The sequence below is a fragment of the Chrysemys picta genome, chromosome 1 (assembly GCF_011386835.1).
Source record: "Chrysemys picta bellii isolate R12L10 chromosome 1, ASM1138683v2, whole genome shotgun sequence".
Classification (NCBI taxonomy): Eukaryota; Metazoa; Chordata; order Testudines; family Emydidae; genus Chrysemys; species Chrysemys picta.
The window spans coordinates 192,204,616-192,226,148 of record NC_088791.1 but is presented as its reverse complement, the minus strand read 5'-3'; the positions used below and the strand labels follow the sequence as shown (position 1 = coordinate 192,226,148).

Sequence of the window (21,533 nt, the reverse complement as noted above, 5' to 3'; positions counted from 1 at the left end):
CAGTGTGGAATCTGAGAAAGTGCAAGCTGTGCCAAAGGGTCTGGTAGGAGGAAGAAAACTGAGCCAATGAGATTTGGAACCATAATGCGAGTTATAGAATTTAATTTTAGAATTTCAGCTACTGGGAACTGTTTTTAAATGTACATTTCCCCCCTAGAATGAAAAAAAAAAGCCTATGTCTTGATTAAAGTGTTGTTAGAGCTGTGTGAAAGAGTGCATTGTACAGTAGGGGACAGACAGAACTTTTCAAAGAGCACTTTCTGTTCGTTTGGTGATATGTCTCAGGTGCAACACTGGTAGCTGTATGTTTATATTTTAAACACTGTCTGGCAAACAGGGTTGGTCACTCTCAAACTGGGTTACATTGAAACCAGTGACCTAGAATCTTTCATTTCCATTCAACAACATGGTGTCAGGCTCTAATGATGAGATACTTTGATAGTGAGCTTAATCATATAGAACTGGAAGCAAAGGGACACAAATGGGATGGAAAGTGGTGACAATATGTAAACTTTTAGGCAATTAGTGAACTCCTCTCCACCCCCAGGAGGCGGGAAAGAGATGAAGCAAAGTTGTCCTTTCATGGTGCTCTTGTGCATCTGAACAAAGCTTTCATCCCCTGAACCAATAGACCTTGGAAGTTCTGTGCTGGATCTGTGCCATTCCCTTGCTTTCTGCTTTCTCCAAAGGCTGTCCCCCAAGCACACATACTCCAAACCTCACCCTCCCACCACCACCAACCCAACTAAGTTTTACCAGGAGGCTGGAGCAGGGCTCACCAGGGCTTCCCCTATGGCCACTGGCCCTGAAACTCCCATGGGATGGTGGCTGAGTTCACTGTGCATGGGCTTACACCACTTAAGATAGCAATGAATACATCAGCATTATCTAGCAAGAAGATGTTCTTCAGGGCACAGCAGGGGAGGGGCCAGTCCAACCCTTAATGTTTTGGAAACTCCCGATATTAGTAAAAGACACTTTGTTTTCCCATAATTTCCATTTGTTAAACACTGTTTCTTCCACTCCTTTCCTGTTTATTTGTAAAGAGCAGTTCCTAAAGCATCCTAGAGCATTATTTGTTTGGGGTTGGGGTTTTATTTCTGTAGTATCATATACTTGTCTAATTGCAGTGAATTATGACAATCTGGGTTTGAATGCTTGAGGAGCTACTGCAGTACAGGTTTAGGTCAGAGAAGCTGAAAATATGTATTTTAAAGGCCCTCACCACACCAAATGTTCCTTTTTTACAGGGCTGCCCAGAGGATTCAGGGGGCCTGGGGCAAAGCAATTTTGGGGGCTCCTTCCATAAAAAAAAGTTGCAATACTATAGAATACTATATTCTCGTGGGGGCCCCTGTGGGGCCTGGGGCAAATTGCCCCACTTGTTCTCCCCCCCCCCCCCCCCCGGGGCGGCCCTGCTTTTTTATACACGATAATAGGGATGATAGGGCACTGTGACTTATAGCAGATTTTTTTTGAGTGGTCCATACTTCATAGGAATTACACCGCTTTGTGATACTGTTACTGTGCATGACTTGATTGTGTCTCCTGTTAATACAGAGCAAATAGTCTTTGCTGAATTTCAGATGGCCACTAGCCAGTTAGGTACATTGCCAATGGATCGAGGGGAAAAAAAGGCATATGTCAGTGAGATTTTCTGATCTTTTTCCCCCCCTCCCACACTAGGACATCGTCAGAAACTAGATGAGCAGACAAAGCCCGGGAGCTTGTCCTTTTCAGAGCGTCTGAGTGAACTGGAGCAGTTGCGTCGCACAGCCATGAGGGTCAGCCCACATCACCCAGCCCCCACACCTAACCCACGAGCTTCCTTGAGCCACACCACTGCTTTTAACCCTCAGCCTCAGAGTCAGATTCAGGGTAAGTACCTGAAACCCTCCCCTACAGTGAAGGAACCGCTGTTGGTCATCAGAGTCTTAACACAGTCTGCAGTACTAGATGGCCCTTCAGGATGCTTTCCCCCCTGCCACAAATAACTTCCATGTTGTTTTGGTAACCAGGAGATGCATGGAAGACAGCACAGTAACTATGATGGTAGGGTGGCCTACATGAAAAACAGTTCTTTGGGACCGGAGGAAGAGCTCTGTGTAGCTCAAAAGCTTGTTCCTCTCACCAACAGAAGTTGATCCATGAAAGATATTACCTCCCCTATCTTGTCTCTCTAATGGCAATGCCATTTCCAAAGGTCACTTGTGACGTTTTGATAAAACACAGTGGGAGGAAGATGGGGGTGAGAAAGGCACATAGAACAGTTTTTCTTCGCTTACCTTACAAAGCTGTGGGATTTTTTCTAACAAGTGACCATATATTTTTTTTAAAGTCTAGCACCTTTTGAACGTGCATCTACTGTAGCAACTTTCACTTGGACAGTAGAGTTCATTGTGTTATCCTCAGATGTCTTGGGACTGTAATTCTTCAAGCCTTCTTAGAAAAAAAGATGCTGTATTCTTGGATCTTTTTGTATATGTAGCTGTATTCCCTGATGAATATTTAGTCAGTTAATTATATGCATGTGTGAAGGAGACACACTGTCAACAGCTTGCAGTGGTTTTCCTAAGAAACCATTCACACACAAAAGCTCTCAGAGCCCATTGTTCAGCAGAGAAGACCAATCTAGAACTAAGTACTTGCACTGCTAGAAAGAGCAAACATTTGTGATAAAAGGATATTCTATAGCTTTTATTTTAATTAAAACCTCTTACTTTGCATCCATTAACTCAGGTGAAATTCAGTGGGCATTGAATCAGATAGCTATCCGGATAACTACTGTATATTTTACAGAATTGTCAAAAATGCAGATGCATAATTAAACACATCTAAAATTAAGGTAAATGACCGTATTTATCTTAGCAAATGCTGTTGCTTGATGGAATTGAACTTCGTCCTTCCAGTCACAATGAAATAGATTTGATCAGGCTTCTCCCCGGTGTTCTGGATAGAACTAGTTACAGTGGTTTTGAATCAATAGTTTTTCTTTAGTGTTCTGTTTTTTAAAATCAGGCTTAGTGTGCAGCACTCTTTGCACTACTTGTAGAAAAATGTATTACTTCCATAACTAAAGTGTTCGTTATGTATCCTTATCTTCTCGGGCCTGATCGTGGGGCCATTGAAGTCACTTGCAAACCTCCCATTGACTTCAGTGCGTACGGGGTCGGGGTCTGGGTCTGGCCACTACTGAGAAGTAAGTGAGTTGTTGAATTAAGTCAACATGCTATCGTGAATTGCATTGCAAAAAAATAGTATGCAGAAAAGTTCAAGGACCACATAGGTCCTTCCTGGAGCTGCTCCAATTTACACCAGCAGAGGATCTGGTCTTACTTCTCTAATGGCTTTTGGCAGTCACCTTGCTTAGAGTCTGATTTGGAGAACAAAGTAAGTTTGATTTTTTCTGCCTTCAGATATATTCTATAAAAGAAAATGAATGTATTATTATGGCTACATGGGTGGAGGTATTAGTAGCAGACTTGCATTCTTCAACTACTTTGGAACACTATATGCGTAGCAGAGTATCAGGTTTAACATCAAGTATCCCTCTTTTCTTGTTCTGTTTTAAAATTCTTCAGTAGTACAACTTCAGAGCAATATAACTCTTTCACACTCCTCTAGGGATTCAGCTGCTACTTCCGGAAATGTATTTAGTATATTGCTTTGCTTCTTAAAATACAATTTTGATACATTTAGCCTGTGAATTTATAGGAATAGGTCAGAAAATGATAGCAATTGAACTGGTAATGTTTCCTCATTGACAGTCTCATGCTAAATCACCAGTTTAGTTGTTTTTTTCCCCCCTCCATGAAAATTACACATTAGCCTGACCACAATTTGAACAGCTTGGTGAGACTTGTAGCCACTAACATAAAATAAGGCTAAGACTAGAGCCTCTTTCAGTCAAAATTTAGGGCTATTTATGCAAAGACTCCTTTTTATTTACACCCATTTTGAGGCCGTGCTATCCCAGCAGTGTAAAGAGGCTTGAGAGTGAGAATCAGAGCTTTGATCTATTTCTCAAAATCTGAAGAATGTCTGATTTCCAGATTGAGCTCCGATGTTACATTTAAGGAGCCAGGGTTTTGTGGGTGTTTTTTTAATAACATCATTAAATTGCAGACTGTAGCCCAATAGAAATGAAATACCTCTGACATTTTCCATATTATTACTCTGCTGATGTGTAAATATTTGCAGCTTCAGATACTTTATGCAACCACCTATTGAATGAAGAGAGCATTAGGCTTTTTATAGACAGAAGGCAAGAAAAATGTATAGTGCAGGCTTTTAATTGGTGGTGTTAAACTTTGCTTTAACTCACCCCAGTATGAATCACAGGCTACCCCTCTGTTCATCAGAATCTGACTTTTTAAAAAAAACAACTAACTCAAAATAGACATCTTGGGCTAGTTCCTAGATTTAAAGGGACAGGTTGCCATGCCACTAAACCACTGTTTATTTGTTGAGGTTTTCATCTGTAAAGGGCTCGAGGTTAATTTTAACTTCCTATTTTACCAGGTCTTGAATTTGAACATAAAGCTGCTTGTGTCATGGATACAAGTCCATGCAAGTTAGGAGATCATAAATTGCTATAATCGAGTTTTATGCTTCTTTCGTATCACAAGAAGGGAGAAAGTACACCTGTTCATTTGAAAGATCTAACCATACCAGTTCACCGACAAAAGCTGGTGGGGGGAGAAGAGCGGCTACCACATCACACATGTTTCAAATTGAAAGATTACTTTGTGCTAGTACCAAGCCTATAATGTTAACGACCTGACCTAACATCCCAAAAACAAGGAAATTCAGTTAAGGCTGAAGATCCAGATAACTATTCAGCCTTAACGCACCCACTTTTTGTGCAGAGAAAAGAAAAAACTAAAAACAGGCAGAGCAGTGTGAGCTGGGCCCAGATTGTTGCTTTTGAAAGGTTAGGTAAGGCCTTTTACCATGATTTAAGTATATACTTTTGTGATTGAGTTTCCTGTGGTGTCATTGTGGACTAGTGAGTAAATACATAACCAGAACGTTTGCTATTCATAATATTGACTGGAGTAGGTGGATACATAATTAGAAAGTTTTAAAAATATGGATCATATGGTTCCATTACAATTTGTCTTGTCAGGACCAACATAAATATTTTTAAATTTGTAGATCATTGACCCAAGAATCTGCTCCTGTGGGGCCATTAGAGTTCAGCCAATGCACAGTAACTACCATAAGCCATTTTAAGGGGTAAAATATATTTACATATATTTCCAGTGAAAGAATTTCATAGTTTTGGTTTATTTAAATTAGCTAAAACAGTGTTTCCAACTCACAATTTATTAATCACCTATCAATTTGAAAAATAAAGAAGAGAGAGCTATTTTTCCTGTCTAGAAAAAGCAAATAATTATCTTCAACAACACACTTCTGGTTCTTTTTACACCTTGATAGCCTGAAAAAAATCACAGCTTTTTAAAAAAACCTGTAACCTAATATGTTAAGTTTCATCCGGGACTACATTTTTATGGCCAAGTTTAAAGACCCTGGAAACAAGAATTCATAATAAAAATGTTGACAGATTTTTAACCAATGCTGCAGTTTATAAACAAAACAAAGACTTTTATTTATTTATGTGCTTATTTTATTAATGTAAAGATCTACTCTTCGGATGAGTAAGGAACATTAAAACTGAGATTGTCTTGTCACAACCCAGCCTTTTGTCTTCTCCCAGGTGCAGTATGCTTTGTTTAAGAGACATTTCAAGGTCCATACTATCATAATCTTGTTCCACTGAAAATAGCCCTGTTTATCAGGGTTCCCATGTACTACAGAAACACTGTAGTGGAATCAAGGGCTATGTGTAAGCACAAGGAATTTAAATGGCTTTGCTCCTATTACAACTGTATCCTGTCCCAATTTTTTTCCCCACTTTTAAATCAGCTTGATAGGTCATAGGCTAATAGTTTGCAGTGTTGTTGTAGCCGTGTTGATCCCACCTTGTTTCTCTAATAGGTTAACAGTGTTAGAAGTGTTCATAGGATAGGGTTTCAGAATGGTCTGGCAGTCAGTGACATTTGCTGCTGAGACCATCTTTGGCTTAAGTGTAAAATGTAATTTTTAAGGCACTTTAGAGAGTTCTAATTGACGGATATCTTACTGCAGACAGACAGGCAGACACTCAAGAGCAGGACAGTGAATTGTTTTTTCACTGTGTAATATATAAAAATACTTTTATTTTTCTAAATATGTTCTCTCTGGGTGACTCTGTAGCTCCCTCTTCTTCGATTAATGTATTTTTCCTTTAATTGTGGGTGCGTACAATGAGTATATAGCTTATTAATGGAATATCATAATGTTTTCTTTGATTAATCTGAGTAGTTTATTATGATGATTTATATCCCATAGCTTATGTAATTGCATACTTTGTACTTCTACCACTAAAGCTATATAAAAAAGGTTAAATATAATATCTCATACCTTAGCATTACTGATTACATGTCTGCACTATATTTTCAAACAATTTTGGATTGTATATTTATGCTGGTTTCTTTGCATCTGTGATTGTGATAATTATATAATCTAAAAAAAGAAATGGATAATGAGGGGTGTGGATCAAATTCAGACTTCCTTAGTCAATGGCTGCAAGAACAGGTGTACACATTTGCTGTCAGAGCAGCATTACTGTGTGCCTGCATTCCTACACCAATGTCTCCCCATACCTACACCTGTACAGTATTCTAAGCAGCAATATTCAAAGGCACTTGATACAGATTATTCCTGTTCAGAGCATGACAAATCTGCTTTGGTGGAAGGAAAACATAGTTGCCATTGCCACTGGGTCAAAGGATGTTTGAACACCAACGTATGGACCTTTGCCCCACTCCTAACCCCAGAACGCTCTGCCATCATTCCTGTTGCAGATGGTTTGCAGAGTAACCTCTCCACAGCTTTGGAGAGGATTCAAGAGAGGGCTGGAAAACTTTTGTCCCATGCACCCTGTCTTCCTTATGGACTCATGATTGTGTGTGTAGTGTGCACACATACCTGTGTATGCCTGGCAGCCAGAATCCAACTCTATAGGTTTTCCTGAATAGGGCAAAGAGATTTCTTCAAGCCTAAGAGGAATGATCTCTTCACTTATCTTTTAAATGTGTTAGTGAATGTCAGACAGAGAAATCTGTTTTTTCCAAGAGTCCAAGTGTTTCTTTGACTCACATTTAAGTGCTGATCAGTTAAATTGATATAAATCATTTCAGCGGTTTGTCTTTTAAAAATGAACAGTGGTGTTCTACAAGAGAACCAAATCCTCGATATCAAATTTATTTATTGTGTCACAAAACAGCTCTTGTAAGACATGGTAAGCATACTACCACTGTAGCTATATTAGCGTTCTGCTACAGGGACATGCTGGCCTCTTCTGGGAGCAGCGCAGGACCAAGGCAGGCAGGGAGTCTACCTTAGCCCTGCTGCGCCACCCAGGGCCGGCTCCAGGCACCAGCCTAGCAAGCAGGTGCCTGGGGCGGCCAATGAAGAGGGGGGCGCCACGTCCAGCCGTTTGGCGGAGGGGCCGTCACTCCCTCTCGGAGCGAAGGACCTGCCGCCGAATTGCCGCCATAGAATGAAGCGGCGGTAGAGCTGCCGCCGCTTGCAATCACGGCTTTTTTTTTCTTATTTTTTTCTCCTGCTTGGGGCGGCAAAAACGCTAGAGCCGGCCCTGGCGCCACCAATCAGGATCTGCCTGAGGTAAGCGCCTCCCAGGCAGAGCCCACACCCCTCACCTCCTCCTATACTTCTGCCCCAGTCCTGAGCCCCTTCCTGCACCCAAACTCCCTCCCAGAGAAAGGGGAAGGGGTGGGACAGGAGGCGGGGCAAGGGTGTTTGGGTTTGTGTGATTAGACACGGCATCGCCTCAACTCCACCGACATAAAACCACATTGACGAGAGGCCTGGGGCTTATTATGTCAGCATAGCAGGGGAGTTACATCGGCAGGAGGAGCATTTCAATGTGTACACCTCCACTGTTTTGTCAATAAAATGTCCAGCTCCAAGGCAGAAGCCTTTCTCTTTCCCCTTATTTTCAATTCCAAAAAAAGTTCTGTGCTGGACTTGAAGTGATTCAGCTATTTAGTCAACTGCAGACTTCGATGGAGAGAGGTAGGCCCATCATAGTGTGGATTAAGCCAGGCGATTTCCTGGTGTTTATAGGTTTAAAGGATATTTGTCTTCATATTCCAATGGCTCTGAAATTCTAAAGATTCAAAGGTACTATAGGAGGGGCAATAAATAGCTTCTCAGTCCCCTAGCAAGGTCTTCTGCTACCCAAGCTCTCTCTTATCTATTCCATTCCCAGTGTTTGCAGGAAGGTCCTAGCAGAAAGAGCAAATCTGACTGGAGGAAAGATAGTCTTGGGTTAAAGGCAGAAAGCTGGGAGTCAGGAGACCTGGATTTTGTTCCCAGGTCTGCAACAGACTTCTTGTGTGTCTTTGGGCAAGTCATTTAGGGCCAGATTTTTAAAGATATTTAGGCACTTAAAGATGCAGATAGTAGCCTAGTGGGAATTTGATACCTAAGCATTTTTGAGTATCAGAGGGGTAGCCGTGTTAGTCTGAATCTGTAAAAAGCAACAGAGGGTCCTGTGGCACCTTCCACCATGATTTCAACAGCTTCCACCCCACCATCAACCTCAGCCTGGACCAATCTACACGGGAGGTCCACTTCCTAGACACCACCGTACAAATAAACGATGGCCACATTAACACCACCCTATACCGAAAACCCACCAACCGCTATGCCTACCTTCATGCCTCCAGCTTCCACCCCGGTCACACCACACGATCCATCGTCTACAGCCAAGCACTGAGGTACAATCGCATCTGCTCCAACCCCTCAGACAGAGACCAACACCTACAAGATCTTCACCAAGCATTCTCAAAACTACGATACCCACACAAGAAAATAAAGAAACAAATCAACAGAGCCAGACGTGTACCCAGAAGCCTCCTGCTACAAGACAGTCCCAGAAGAGAAACCAACAGAACTCCACTGGCCATCACCTACAGTTCTCAGCTTAAACCTCTCCAACGCATCATCAGTGATCTACAACCCATCCTGGACAATGATCCCTCACTTTCACAGACCTTGGGAGGCAGGCCAGTCCTCGCCCACAGACAACCTGCCAACCTTAAGCATATTCTCACCAGCAACCACGCACCGCACCATAACAACTCTAACTCAGGAACCAACCCATGCAACAAACCTCGATGCCAACTCTGCCCACATATCTACACCAGCAACACCATCACAGGACCTAACCAGATCAGCTACAACATCACCGGCTCATTCACCTGCACGTCCACCAATGTTATATATGCCATCATATGCCAGCAATGCCCCTCTGCTATGTACATTGGCCAAACTGGACAGTCACTACACAAGAGGATAAATGGACACAAGTCAGATATCAGGAATGGCAATATACAAAAACCTGTAGGAGAACACTTCAACCTCCCTGGCCACACAATAGCAGATGTAAAGGTAGCCATCTTACAGGAAAAAAACTTCAGGACCAGACTCCAAAGAGAAACTGCTGAGCTCCAGTTCATTTGCAAATTTGACACCATCAGATCAGGATTAAACAAAGACTGTGAATGGCTATCCAACTACAGAAGCAGTTTCTCCTCCCTTGGTGTTCACACTTCAACTGCTAGCAGAGCATCTCACCCTCCCTGATTGAACTAACCTCGTTATCTCCACACTGATTTATACCTGCCTCTGGAGATTTCCATTACTTGCATCTGAAGAAGTGAGGTTCTTACCCACGAAAGCTTATGCTCCCAATACTTCTGTTAGTCTCTAAGGTGCCACAGGACCCTCTGTTGCTCTTTAAGCATTTTTGAAATTTCCAGTAGGCACCTATTTGCATCTTCAGGTGTCTAAATAGCTAAAAAAATCTGGCCCTGAAGACCTGGCCACAAAATTGTCTGTCTGGTGTATCCCAGGACAAGGTGGAGCTAAGCATGATGTCAGATTGGTGAAGACTTTTTACAGAAATCCAATTTTCAGGTAGGAACAAATGTCCTTGTTTCAGTCTTAAATTAACATCGCAAATCTTTTTTGTAGTTTTTAGACTTAGTGAGCCAAACTGTTCTCATTTGCACCAGCACAAAACTAGAGTCACAAGGAGTTCTCCTGGACTTACAGTGCAGCTGAGAGCAGAATCTGGCCTGGAATATTGCACTGGTTCGTGCTCTCACTAGTTGTTGCCTTCAGTTTTCAACAGAGAAGAGTTGAAATAATTTAGATTAATTTCATGCTTCCTTAACACCATTACACTTTTACCACAGTGCCAAAATAATTTCTGGCTTGATCCTTCAAGATTCTGAGCACTTAGAGGTTCTGATTTCCTTCCCTCCCTGTTGCCTTCTGTGGGAGTTAAGAGTGCTCAGTACCTTGCAGGATTGAGCCCTTAATGCAATTATTTAAGTCATGCTACTATTTATTTGAGTTTCATATTTGCTATTCAGATCAACTGTGCCACTGAGCAATTAGTATTCTTTCACTAGACAACCTGATTCTGGAGCTCTAGCACGGCTCCTTCCCCCACTACTCTCACCTTTCACATTAACACAGTGAACTTGCTGACAGTGAAAATACCTTCCTGCCTAACAAGCAGGTGCACTGACTATCCTGGACTTCAGACACTCACAAGCTGTTGCCTATTTGATCACATTTTCACATTCAAATCCTACACCCACTAGTTTTTGGATTATTCTTTAATGGCCTTTGAAGCATGTTCTTCGCCTTTGAATAGCCCAATTGTGATGAAGATTAAAAGTGCTGATTGCAAAACTCTGGTAAATAAAATCTCTGAGTCTTTTACTGACAAACCCAGTTTCTTTCCATAGAATTTGCTCCTTTAATCCCTTCTTGGCAGAACACTTCATGTTTGATACCAGAGCTCAAATTACCTCGCATGGTAAATAAAATAAACAAAAAATAAAAAAGAGCTCCTTATCCTAAAAAATAAAACCAGCTGAAACTAGCTTATTATTCATCTGATGGCACTCATGTGCCAGAAGATACCAATTTGATTCTGCAACTGATTTTTTTTTCCAGGTTGTACTGTGTAGATATTCTCCAAATTGCTGAAATGCTCAGCAGTTGTGCCATGGAAATCACATACATCTCTAAATGTTATAATTCCATTAAAATAAAGAAAGATAAAATGATGAGAATATTGTTTTAATTGTAAGTTTTAGATATTTGTTTCTTTTGACTGTAAATGAGTCCAGCAGAAGTCAGATATTTCCCATGATGACTTTACCCTGAGTGAAATTCACCCCGCTCTAGATACAGACCAGACTAGCCCAAGGGTAAAGTCAACCTACCTAAACCACAGGTAGCTCATGAGGCTACAATTCCTATTAGCTGGAGTAGCAACCACAGTCTTCACATCCACGGTGTGTGAGATCCACACTGCTAAAGCCACATAGTCACCGATCCAACGACCCCTCCCAGGTTCATCCCCACAACTCCACCACCACACAAGACTCTTTGAGCTGGCATGACTGCCCCCCCCAAGCCATATGTGACAAAACAGGGTGCAATCCAGAAAAGGAGTAGTGGTATCACCTCTGCCCTCTAACCCGGGGTGCCCTTTACAAAGCTTTGTGGCTGTAGCCTCCAGCCTGGACAGCTCACAAGCATGCAAGTCACTCCCAGCTATGTCTATGTGTGTGCTGCAGTATTAGGTTTTCCCCCAGACATTTATGCCCTGTGCTGCCTAGGCCTCTCCTGGACAATACAAGCTTCTATAAAGTCCGTTATTGCTTTAATAGAAATAATATGCCCAGAACTTGCCACCCCAAATGGAGTTTCCCAGACATTTTGGTTTAAACACACTGGATTAGATAAAACAATAAAACAAATGTATTAACTACAAAGAGAGAGATTTTAAGTGAGTACAAGTAATGAGGCATAAAAGTCAGAAATGGTTATAAGAAAAATATACCGAACTATGTTAAACTCAAAACAAAGTTTTCTCACCACATGCTCTCAGCAGTCTTACTAACCAAACTTCTTAGGTCGGGACCCTTCTCCTAGTCCAGTGCTACTGCCTTCGTTCTTCAGGTGCTGTGAAGGCGATGGGCAGAGAGATGGGGAATGCTGTGGGGGTGTTTCTCCTTCCTTTTTATAGTGTCAGTTCCCCTCGTGAAAAACATTTCCAGCTGACATTCAGGAAACAAAGAGTCTATAGGGAAGCATGTTCCCTGCTGCTTTTTCTTCACTTGTTTGAGCACCCTTTATTTCCCTTCCTGCTTAGTGACTCTGTTTAGTGCTTAAATGCAAATTAAGCAGAGCACAGATTCCTTTGTTTGACACAGGCCTGTTTGCCAGCCTCAGTTTGGAACATGTGTTAAGAACACCATTATGTGGAATCTTATAACTTCATATATGACATGGCCACATACATTTTATCAGGACAATAATGACCAGCAAATTATGAATTTCCAAATGATACCTCAAAAGGCATATTTTATACAAAGATTCAATAGAGTGCAGGGTGTGGACACGGGGTACATGCTAAATCCACATAGTCACGGATCCAATGACCCTTCCCAGGTTCACCCCCACAACTCTGCGTCCACACAAGACTATTTGAGCTAGCATGATTGCCCCCCAATCCATAGCACCAGAAAGTGCAGCACCCTCCTTTTCATCCATGAGCCCTAGCCTACACACACTAGGGTTTAAATAGCATGGAGGGCCTTGTGTTGGCCCTCTGCATGAGGGTGAATTTCAGATCTGCATGTGCAAATATAATTAATCTCTTCATACAGAGATTCTTGCCGTGAAACAATCTGGACTGCTCATTCTACTTTCCTGTCGCAAATAGGAGTTTCACTGTCTTTGCTTTCTTTAAGGGTGGGGATTATGCACTAGATTTTTTCTCTTAAAATAAAATATAAAGTGCACATTTCCCTTGTCACATTAGCAGGTGTGGCCTTTACAAGAGGCTGTGTGGACAGAGTTGCTGTAATGGTCATGAGGGGCTCACAGAACTCTCTCCATGAATAGCATAACAAATAAACATTGAGCACTTAGCATAGCTATAAATAGGTACACCACTGCAGCCACCCAAATCATTGGAGTCTGCCTGTCTTTAGAGGCTCCCTATGCTTCCCATACAGCATGTGGTGCATAAGGAAATAGGGGCTTGATTACATACAAAATAAAATGTGATTGGATAAATCATGAAAAACAATAAATTGTATGAAGAAGAGCATATTATATGCTCAACAAGATTATTGTCACAATATGACCGTTCTTCCTCCATTAACACATCTCAAATATAAGAATTGATGTAGTGAGAAACGTACTCATAGACATTGTGTGAAATCTACGCTAGCAAAGAAAGTTGACATTTCTAACAAGTGCTTTCTTTCTGTCTCTGTTTCAGAGATTTGTTAATTTTTATCTATCGGCTGATATTTCCACTAGTGAGTAGTGATTTGGGTTGCCTCCATTTTTGGATGACCATCCTGAGACACCTTAAAGGGGCCTGGTTTTCAGAAACTTCAAATCACCCACCTTCTGAAAAATCAGACACTTCAAGATTTTCAGATGAGCATCCAGCAATGGAAATGGATCTCCACTCACTTTTGAAAATGTAGGCCACAGTAATTTAAATTGTTTGCTCTTTTGAACAATCATAATGATGAAAGCTTTTAGAGGTGACTTGGTCAATTATAGATTCTCTTAATTTCTTGAACATCAAAAATAAAATCTAACCAAAATAATGATATAAAAAATTATAGAAATAATTATTAAAAATAATGTCATTTGATCTTTGTTTTATTCACTGCTAAGTGTTCAGTATGCAGAGAAGTTGTTATAAGCTCCCCTTTTCTTTAGTATATTGCAGGGGTCGGCAACGTTTGGCACGCAGCTCGCCAGGATAAGCACCCTAGCGGGCCGGGCCAGTTTATTTATCTGCTGACGCGGCAGGTTCGGCCGATCGCGGCCCCCACTCGCCGCAGTTCGCCGTCCCGGGCCAATGGGGGCGGCGGGAAGCAGTGCGGGCGAGGTATATGCTGGCCACAGCTTCTCGCCGCCCCCATTGGCCTGGGACGGCGAACCACAGCCAGTGGGGGCCGCGATCAGCCGAACCTGCCGCGTCAGCAGGTAAATAAACTGGCCCGGCCCGCTAGGGTGCTTACCCTGGTGAGCCGCGTGCCAAACGTTGCCAACCCCTGGTATATTGTTTTGTCAAGCAGAATTGTAGAAATAGCAACACTTTGACAGAAGTGATTATTTATTTGTGTAATATGGTTTAAAGCTAGGCTAACATACCATTTAAGTTGATTTCAGTTGTCCCTCTGAGTTACCCAGGAGCTCCATGTACAAAGGTATTGAAATGCAGTATGTTTTATTTTAAACATCCTGATTACAAAATATGCCCAATGGCTGCAGACACGTATGCATGTGAGTAATTTTACTCATAGGAACAGTCTCTTTGACATTAATGAGACTATACACATGTGCAAATTCACAAGCAACAGTATTAGCATATTTGGGCCCTATGTTACTGGGGGCAGGTCTTCACTATGTGGAGGGGGTCGATTTAAGATACGCAAATTCAGCTACGCGAATAGCGTAGCTGAATTCGACCTATCGGAGCCGCTGTGAGGACGGTGGCAAAATCGACCTCCGCGGCTCCCTGTCAACGGCGCTTACTCCCACCTCAGCTGGTGGAGTAAGAGCGTCGATTCGGGGATCGATTGTCGCGTCCCGACGAGACGCGATAATTCGATTCCTGAGAGATCGATTTCTATTCACTACCCGATTCAGGCGGGTAGTGTAGACCTAGCCTTAGTTTATGAACAACCGTATCACCTAGAAATGTCTGTAGCTGCTATATACATTATAAAGGTGAAAAAAAGAAAGTAGTCAGGTAAAGACTGCAAATCAGGACTTGCAAACTATATTTGCCTGGCTTGCATATAAACATGCGTTGATTATTAGCATGTTGGCATTCCCCACCCCCACCCCCCAAATACTTCTGTGAACTCACTTTCAGCTTCTTTATTATTTTAAGTGCATACCTCGCTGCTTGTGCCAGACTATCATGTTGATTCCACTCAGGAGACTCTACCCTTCAAAGGCCACTCGCAGCTGTGGCTCAAACTGTCCAGCCAAAAGCATAAAACCAAACAGGTGTGTGTGACAGGAAAATGGCCACAGCTCCACAGCTGTGAGTGCCCTGATCTATTATTGGAAAGGATATGAATCGGCTCTGAACTGGGGGAGCAGCAGCTAGTCTGTTGACTTTCACTCTGCAAGGGAAAGTGAGCACTGACAATAAGTGTTACAGAAGCAGAGGAATCGCAAAGAGAGCCGTGCATGGCTTAGTTAGCTGCCCTGGGACAGAAGAGTCATTCAGAGGGGTTGTTATAGCCACTAGGAAACCAGGACTTCAGAGCCCAGTCCTGGCCTCTGAGGGGTGCACAGAGCCCCGACTGCTGTATCAGCGAGCAGTCACTAGAAGGTAAGGGCTGCGGAGTCTGGGCAGCCAAAAATGGCTGTAGAGATCTAGAGCTGCTGTGGGTGTTCCAAACTGCAGCCATTGGCAAGTCAGGGTTTCAAACACTGGACACAGCCACTGAAGGGTGCAGAGAGGCAGGACTGGTGCACGTGACAGGACAGAAAATAAAGACCAGTCTGTTACTAGCACTTCTGTGTGTCACACCTTTATTACATGGTGTCAGAAATAAATGGAATCTTTTTACTAAAAATAGAGCAAACGAAACGAAGCCGCCTGAATCTGGAAAAGAACCTGGAGGAGATGGCCACTGGGTTCCATCATTTTCCAGAAAGCAAGTAGTACAGCAGAGAACTCTGAGTGAAATTTTCTATCCTGCCCATGTGATTGGGGCCAGGAATCAAAGCTTAGTCTCTCATCAGCAGTCCTGTATATCACACCTTTATTACAGCTCTGCCTTCTTGGCTCCTACAAAACCAGCAGTAGTGTGTCAAAGAAGGAATAATTCTTTGAGCAGGTTTATGAGACTGTGGATAACCAAGCATAATCAAGAGGTTCCTTAGTCCCAGATTCTGAATTGTTGCTCTAACCTGTCCTGGGAGTGATCCAAATTATAGCCAAATGCAGATTAGGGACAAGTTCAAAGCAAGTATCAGGAGATGGAGAAGAGAGAGTAAAAACTGGTTTTCCTGGAAAAGTGGAGGAAATGTATATGAGAGTAAGCAGCTGTGTTAATTCTTGTGCTTGTTTGGTCATGTTTAGAGCCTCATAAAAGCCCATGGACAGGGAATGATTTTGTTTGAGAGAGTAGCTAGTACAGAATGCATGTACGTATGATTTCTAGACATTAAGCATTTCCCCAAGATGTAATTCATTCCCTCCTGTGCTTTGAATGAAGCAACTTTACAAGAAGTACTACCTCACAAACAGTGTACATATGAGGGCTGTTGGAACAAGATAGGGCAAACATAAATGTGTCTGTGCTAGCTGCTCCACCCAGCCTCTCTTTATATGACAAAAAAAAAATGTTTCTAATAACCCAAACAGGCAGGGTCTGATCTGTACAGACAGTCTGCAGGCATCTGCCCAAGAAGCTGACGGTTGGCTGGTACATCCTCATCTGATTTATGTTGTGTGTGTGTTAAGCCTTAAATTGTTGAGTCTCTGGCTGGCTGCAGTGGTATTACTGGATGGTTGGTGCATGTTTTCAGTTCACAGAGCTGGCTCTGATACTGGGGTTGTTGGTTCTGAATCAGTTCCAGTCTCACACCTGTCTGAAACAATGAAGGCCTTGTTAGACACATCTCCAGCAAAGTCTGTCATATTACTTATTTTTCACATTTGGAGAGGGGGGAAATAGAGAGGAGACTGAGGAAATGCTGTCTCTTTAAAAGACACATTCCTGATCCTCTGATGCAGCATCCTTTAAAATATATATATTTTAAGGGAAAATGGATTTACAAAACAAAAACAGCTTAATCCTGCAGTAAAACATAAGGGACGGCTATTCTCTAAGGGACAATTTTATAGGACTGTGCTGGTGGATTAGACATGGGAGACATGCATCTAGTTTGTCACACAGTCACTGAAAACATACCTCCTGCTGCTTTAGTATTATCAGTGTCTTCCCATGGATTTGTCTTGCTCTTCTGCTGCTGCTGCTCCTTCCATTTCTTGAGAATTTAGTGCTTGGAGTGTGATGTTAGAGTACTCCAGTCCCCAAGCCTGTCAATTTGTTGACACAGAAGTGGTACAAACATGGGCAAGTGCAATGCAAGCTTCCCTTCGCCATCAACTCATCTTCCGTCAATCTTTGGTTCTCTGTTCTCTTGTCCCCTCCCTGCCCCAGTTCTCCTGTTGAGGTAACTTAGGCCTGACCTACACCTAAAATGTAGGTCAGCCTAGCTACATCACTCACACCCCTGCCAGAGCTATCAAGTGGACCTAAACCCTGGTATAAACATTGCTAGGTCGATGTAAGAATACTTCCATAGACCTTGCTACTGTCTCCTGAGGGGCTGAATTAACTACAGAAATGACAAAACCCTTTCCATCGCTGTAGCAATTTAATTCCATTATGGCACTACAGCTGCAGTGCCGTAGCTGTGCTGCTGTAGTGTCTGTAGTGTAGACATAACCATAGATAGACTTGTGACCTTCAGAAACCCTGCTATTGGCTAGTCCTTGTCCTGCATATTAAAATGTTATGTCAGAGTCAAGTTCTAATTTGTTCTCTAGCTCTGTTCTTTTTCTGTTATTGGTCCTGACCCTGTACCGGTACATGCCCTTTCTGCTGTACTTTTCTTCTCAAGGTCTTTCAGGTGTGGAGGAAAAAGGAATTGTGATCCATGGCCCATCAAGGTTTATTTTCTGTCAGGTATGTTAATGGCAATGTTTCCTCCTCCAGGAAGGTGGAGAGGAAGAATGGTTTTGTGGTTAAAGCACTTGTTTGGAATTAAAGGGATATGGGCTTCATTTCTAATTCTGCAACAACCTTCCTGTGAGGTCTTGTTCAAGTTACTTAATCTCTCCTTCTCTCATCTATAAAACAGGGGCAAAAGCATTTCCCTACCTTAGAGGCATGTTGTGAGGACACAGCCACTAATGTAGATGCAACACTCAGATATTATGGTGCTGGGCCATAGTACAGGTGGAAGATTGCTCATCTGTGCAACAATTTTCCTACCATCTTTTTATCCCCTCCCTTTATGTCCTGACTCCTCCATTTTCTGTCCATATCATCACTGATAATAACCATGCAGAGATGAATCTGTATATGAAGTGTGGAGAGAAGTGGAGAGGGAAGGGGTGGCCCCTCTGCTGCAAAGTCTATTATCTCTCCTTACCTTCCCTTTTACTGATCTCTCTGGACTCTTCCCACAAATTGACCGATATGTATGTTTACAAGGGGTTTTTTAAAGGAAAAGAAGAAAGACGTACATATTGGAAACCCTATTGGTTTGCAGTAAGATTTGAAAGAGATGAAATTAAGTGAAAACTATAGAGCAGATTGTCAGCTGATGTAAACTGGCATCGCTCCACTGACTTCAAGAGAGCTACGCAGATTTACATCACCTGAGGATCTGGCTCTGAATCTTGACAGGATGGTCTGCAGCATAAAAATAAATAATTAACCAGTGCAATAAATGAACATAAAGACAGATGTTATAATATGCTTTTGTTGGTACTTGCATTTTCTTGTTTAAAAATACTGCAAAAGCCCTGAGGCGATGAAACACAGACAGGAGTGTGATGTTATCTCACACCTATAAACCTTGCTCCGAGTCCACTGGTGGCCACTATTCAGAACGACTGAGTTCAGACAGACTTGGTTGTGCTAAGTACAAATGGCGCTTTCAGTCGTTAGTAAACAGCATTTTGCTCCAGGGCCCAAATCCTTCAAACATTTGCCTAGGTAATTGTCTGCTTTTGCCTTTTAGTGTCTCATCATCAGCTTATCTATAGGTTCAGACTAGCTAAAGGAGCATGTGAGGATGGGGTGAGAGCAAGCCATTTTGTATTTAATTCACTTGCAAGAGAGACTAACACAAGGGCAGCTAACTCATCATTTTGGGATCATCTTGGCAAAATATGTAAAATATGGCACTTTCTTTTAAAGGGATTTAAATTGGCTTCTTGCCGTCACCTTGCAGTTTTAGGTCATTTTAAAAAGACAGTCAAAATGGCTTTGATCAGTTTTGTTCTTACTGTTGTTTATAAGAACTCTTAGGAGTCTTGAAAATGAAATCCATTTCCTGATTGAAATTGTTTTTTGTTCCATTGTACACACAGGACCAGGTTACATATGAGTGCTCAGCCACTGCCATTATTTTCCCCCATTAGAAATAATGAGCTTTGAAGTATTTATTTTTAAAACTAAACACGCACAGTTCCTGGACTTTCCACATAGGCATTAACAAAAATGTATAGTAGGTCAAATTTGGGGTTTACCAGTCTTGACATACCCTTTAAATAAAGCAGGAAACTGCATATCAAGATTCCTTCAGCTTCAAGGTGGTTTCTTAAAGAGTTAAACAATCATTTTCCAAAGACCTTATTGTGCACTCCTTACCTCGGCAAAACCGCTGGCTTCAATGCATTTAGGGGGACTTCACTGGGATCAGTCAAGTTTTAGATATAGCTGCCGGTGTGTAAGTATCCATGATTATGGCAAGAGCTATTATCTTACTGACCTTTCCCAGCAGAAAATCTAGTCAGATGACACAATGTGAGACACAGGAAGTGCAACTCGTCTTCCTGAAACATGGAGGGAGGGAGGAGCCTTTCCAAGTTGTTTGAAAAGAGTTGTGGTTACTTTATCAGTGGTTTAATGCAGATAGTTGTATATTAGGTACACAAATAATCTGAACATACAATAATTTTCCTTATTCATGCTGAGCTACGCAAAAAAACGATATCCTCAGACTGTCAAAGTTCTGGCTTCTTGTTAATTACTAATGTTAATTATTCATTTCTTCATATGTGCCATTTTGCAACATTTGTTAGTAAATAGTAATCAGATATTAAGTTGAAGATTGTTTTATATTATATTGCAATTTTCCTTTCATTGTACTGTGTAGTTCCAGCTATATGTAAATTTATTTTCATTCCCTAGTCTATTGTAATACCACCTGGGCACAAAATGGAAATGAAGGCCACTCTTTTTTAAACGGAGGGACCTACAGTTAGGAGCACAAATCCGTATCTCATCACTTATATTAAATGGCCTGTTTTTGAGAGCCCTGCAGCTCCCACTGACATCAAATTGCTAAGAGAAGAAATGACTACAAGTGACTTGGAGTCAGGAGGAGCCAAGAGTGCTCTGAACTTTTGAAACTCAGGCCACATATTTAGGGGGCCTATCTTTAGGCACCTAACTTTGCAGATGCTGGTCAATGGCTCCAGTCCTACAAAGACTTGTGCACGTGGTTCGTTTTGTGCACTTCGGATGGGATTTTCAAAAAGTGACTTAGGAGTATAAACTCCATGGTGCTTTTGAGAATCCCACACTTGGACTTCAAAGTTTACAGCCTATATCTTCTCCTTCAGATTTAGATTTGTCCTGATCTGAAATTAGTCAATGTAGCAAGCATTGAAAGGTGAATTGCAAAGTTAACATTAACTTTGAACTAAACCCAGATACGTGTGCTGATACCCCCACTTATATGACCTGGGGGTGGACGGGAGGCCATTAAATTTTCACTTACCTTTCTTTTACTACTTTCTTTCTCTAAATGAAATCCTCTGGCATTTTCTGATTGCCTAAAGAATCACAAGATACAGCTTTCTGTGACTTCACTGGTGCCATAGGGCTGCATGGAATTTCTGATATCCACAATGTTACAGTAAGATGCATTCCTCAACTAAACAGGAAGTGCCAGAGGATTTCACAGAGAGAGGAAAGCATTTCTTAAAAGGTATGTTAAATGTATTTATGGGTTGAATGTGTCCTTCAGCCCAGTTAGTTGGGGCTTTCAGCACATTTTTCTGGGCTTAACTCATTTTTCATTTCAGCTTTGCAGATCTTCTGTAAACCAGTTTGATGTAAATCATTAGCTCAGTGTTTAGAAAAGCAGAGACTTTAATATTGTTTTCAAGAGCTATTGTTTTCTTCACAAGTCACCCACTTCATTTAGTACTTTAATGAGCAACAGTTTCTCAGTTATCTACTTTAAAAAACCCACGGTACAGTCTAAGCCAAAGTAACTTTAAAAATATATGTTCACATGATGGAGACCTTACTTCACCTTGTAAATCAAAGCTGTACTCTGGAGAGAGGTTTCATACTACTGTGATAGGTATCATTTTTCTCAAGGTGACTTCATCTGTTAAAGTGTGAAGGTTGCATTTGATATGTCACTTACTTTCTCTAAGTCAATAAAATGAACCAGGGCATCTTTAGATCATCAGAGGTCTGCTTATTAACAAAAGTTTTTTTAATCATAATCTGTGTTGGAATTTAAAAGAATCCAGGCAGATTTAATTTGCCATCCTGAATAAA

The 21,533-nt window shown here is 41.7% G+C and overlaps 1 protein-coding gene across 8 annotated transcripts in view; it reads left to right on the top strand.

Annotated features, from left to right (window-relative positions):
- RUNX1 (RUNX family transcription factor 1) overlaps positions 1–21,533 on the top strand; it is a 213,385-nt gene that overhangs the window by 173,072 nt on the left and 18,780 nt on the right. For 7 of the 8 annotated variants that reach the window (XM_065590181.1, XM_042855806.2, XM_005303324.5 and 4 more), the window contains one exon: positions 1,687–1,878. The exons of the other annotated variant lie outside the window; for it this stretch is intronic. In XM_065590181.1, the coding sequence (XP_065446253.1) occupies positions 1,687–1,878 (192 nt within the window). The remainder of the gene's footprint in view (positions 1–1,686; positions 1,879–21,533) is intronic. 8 annotated transcript variants of the gene reach the window in all.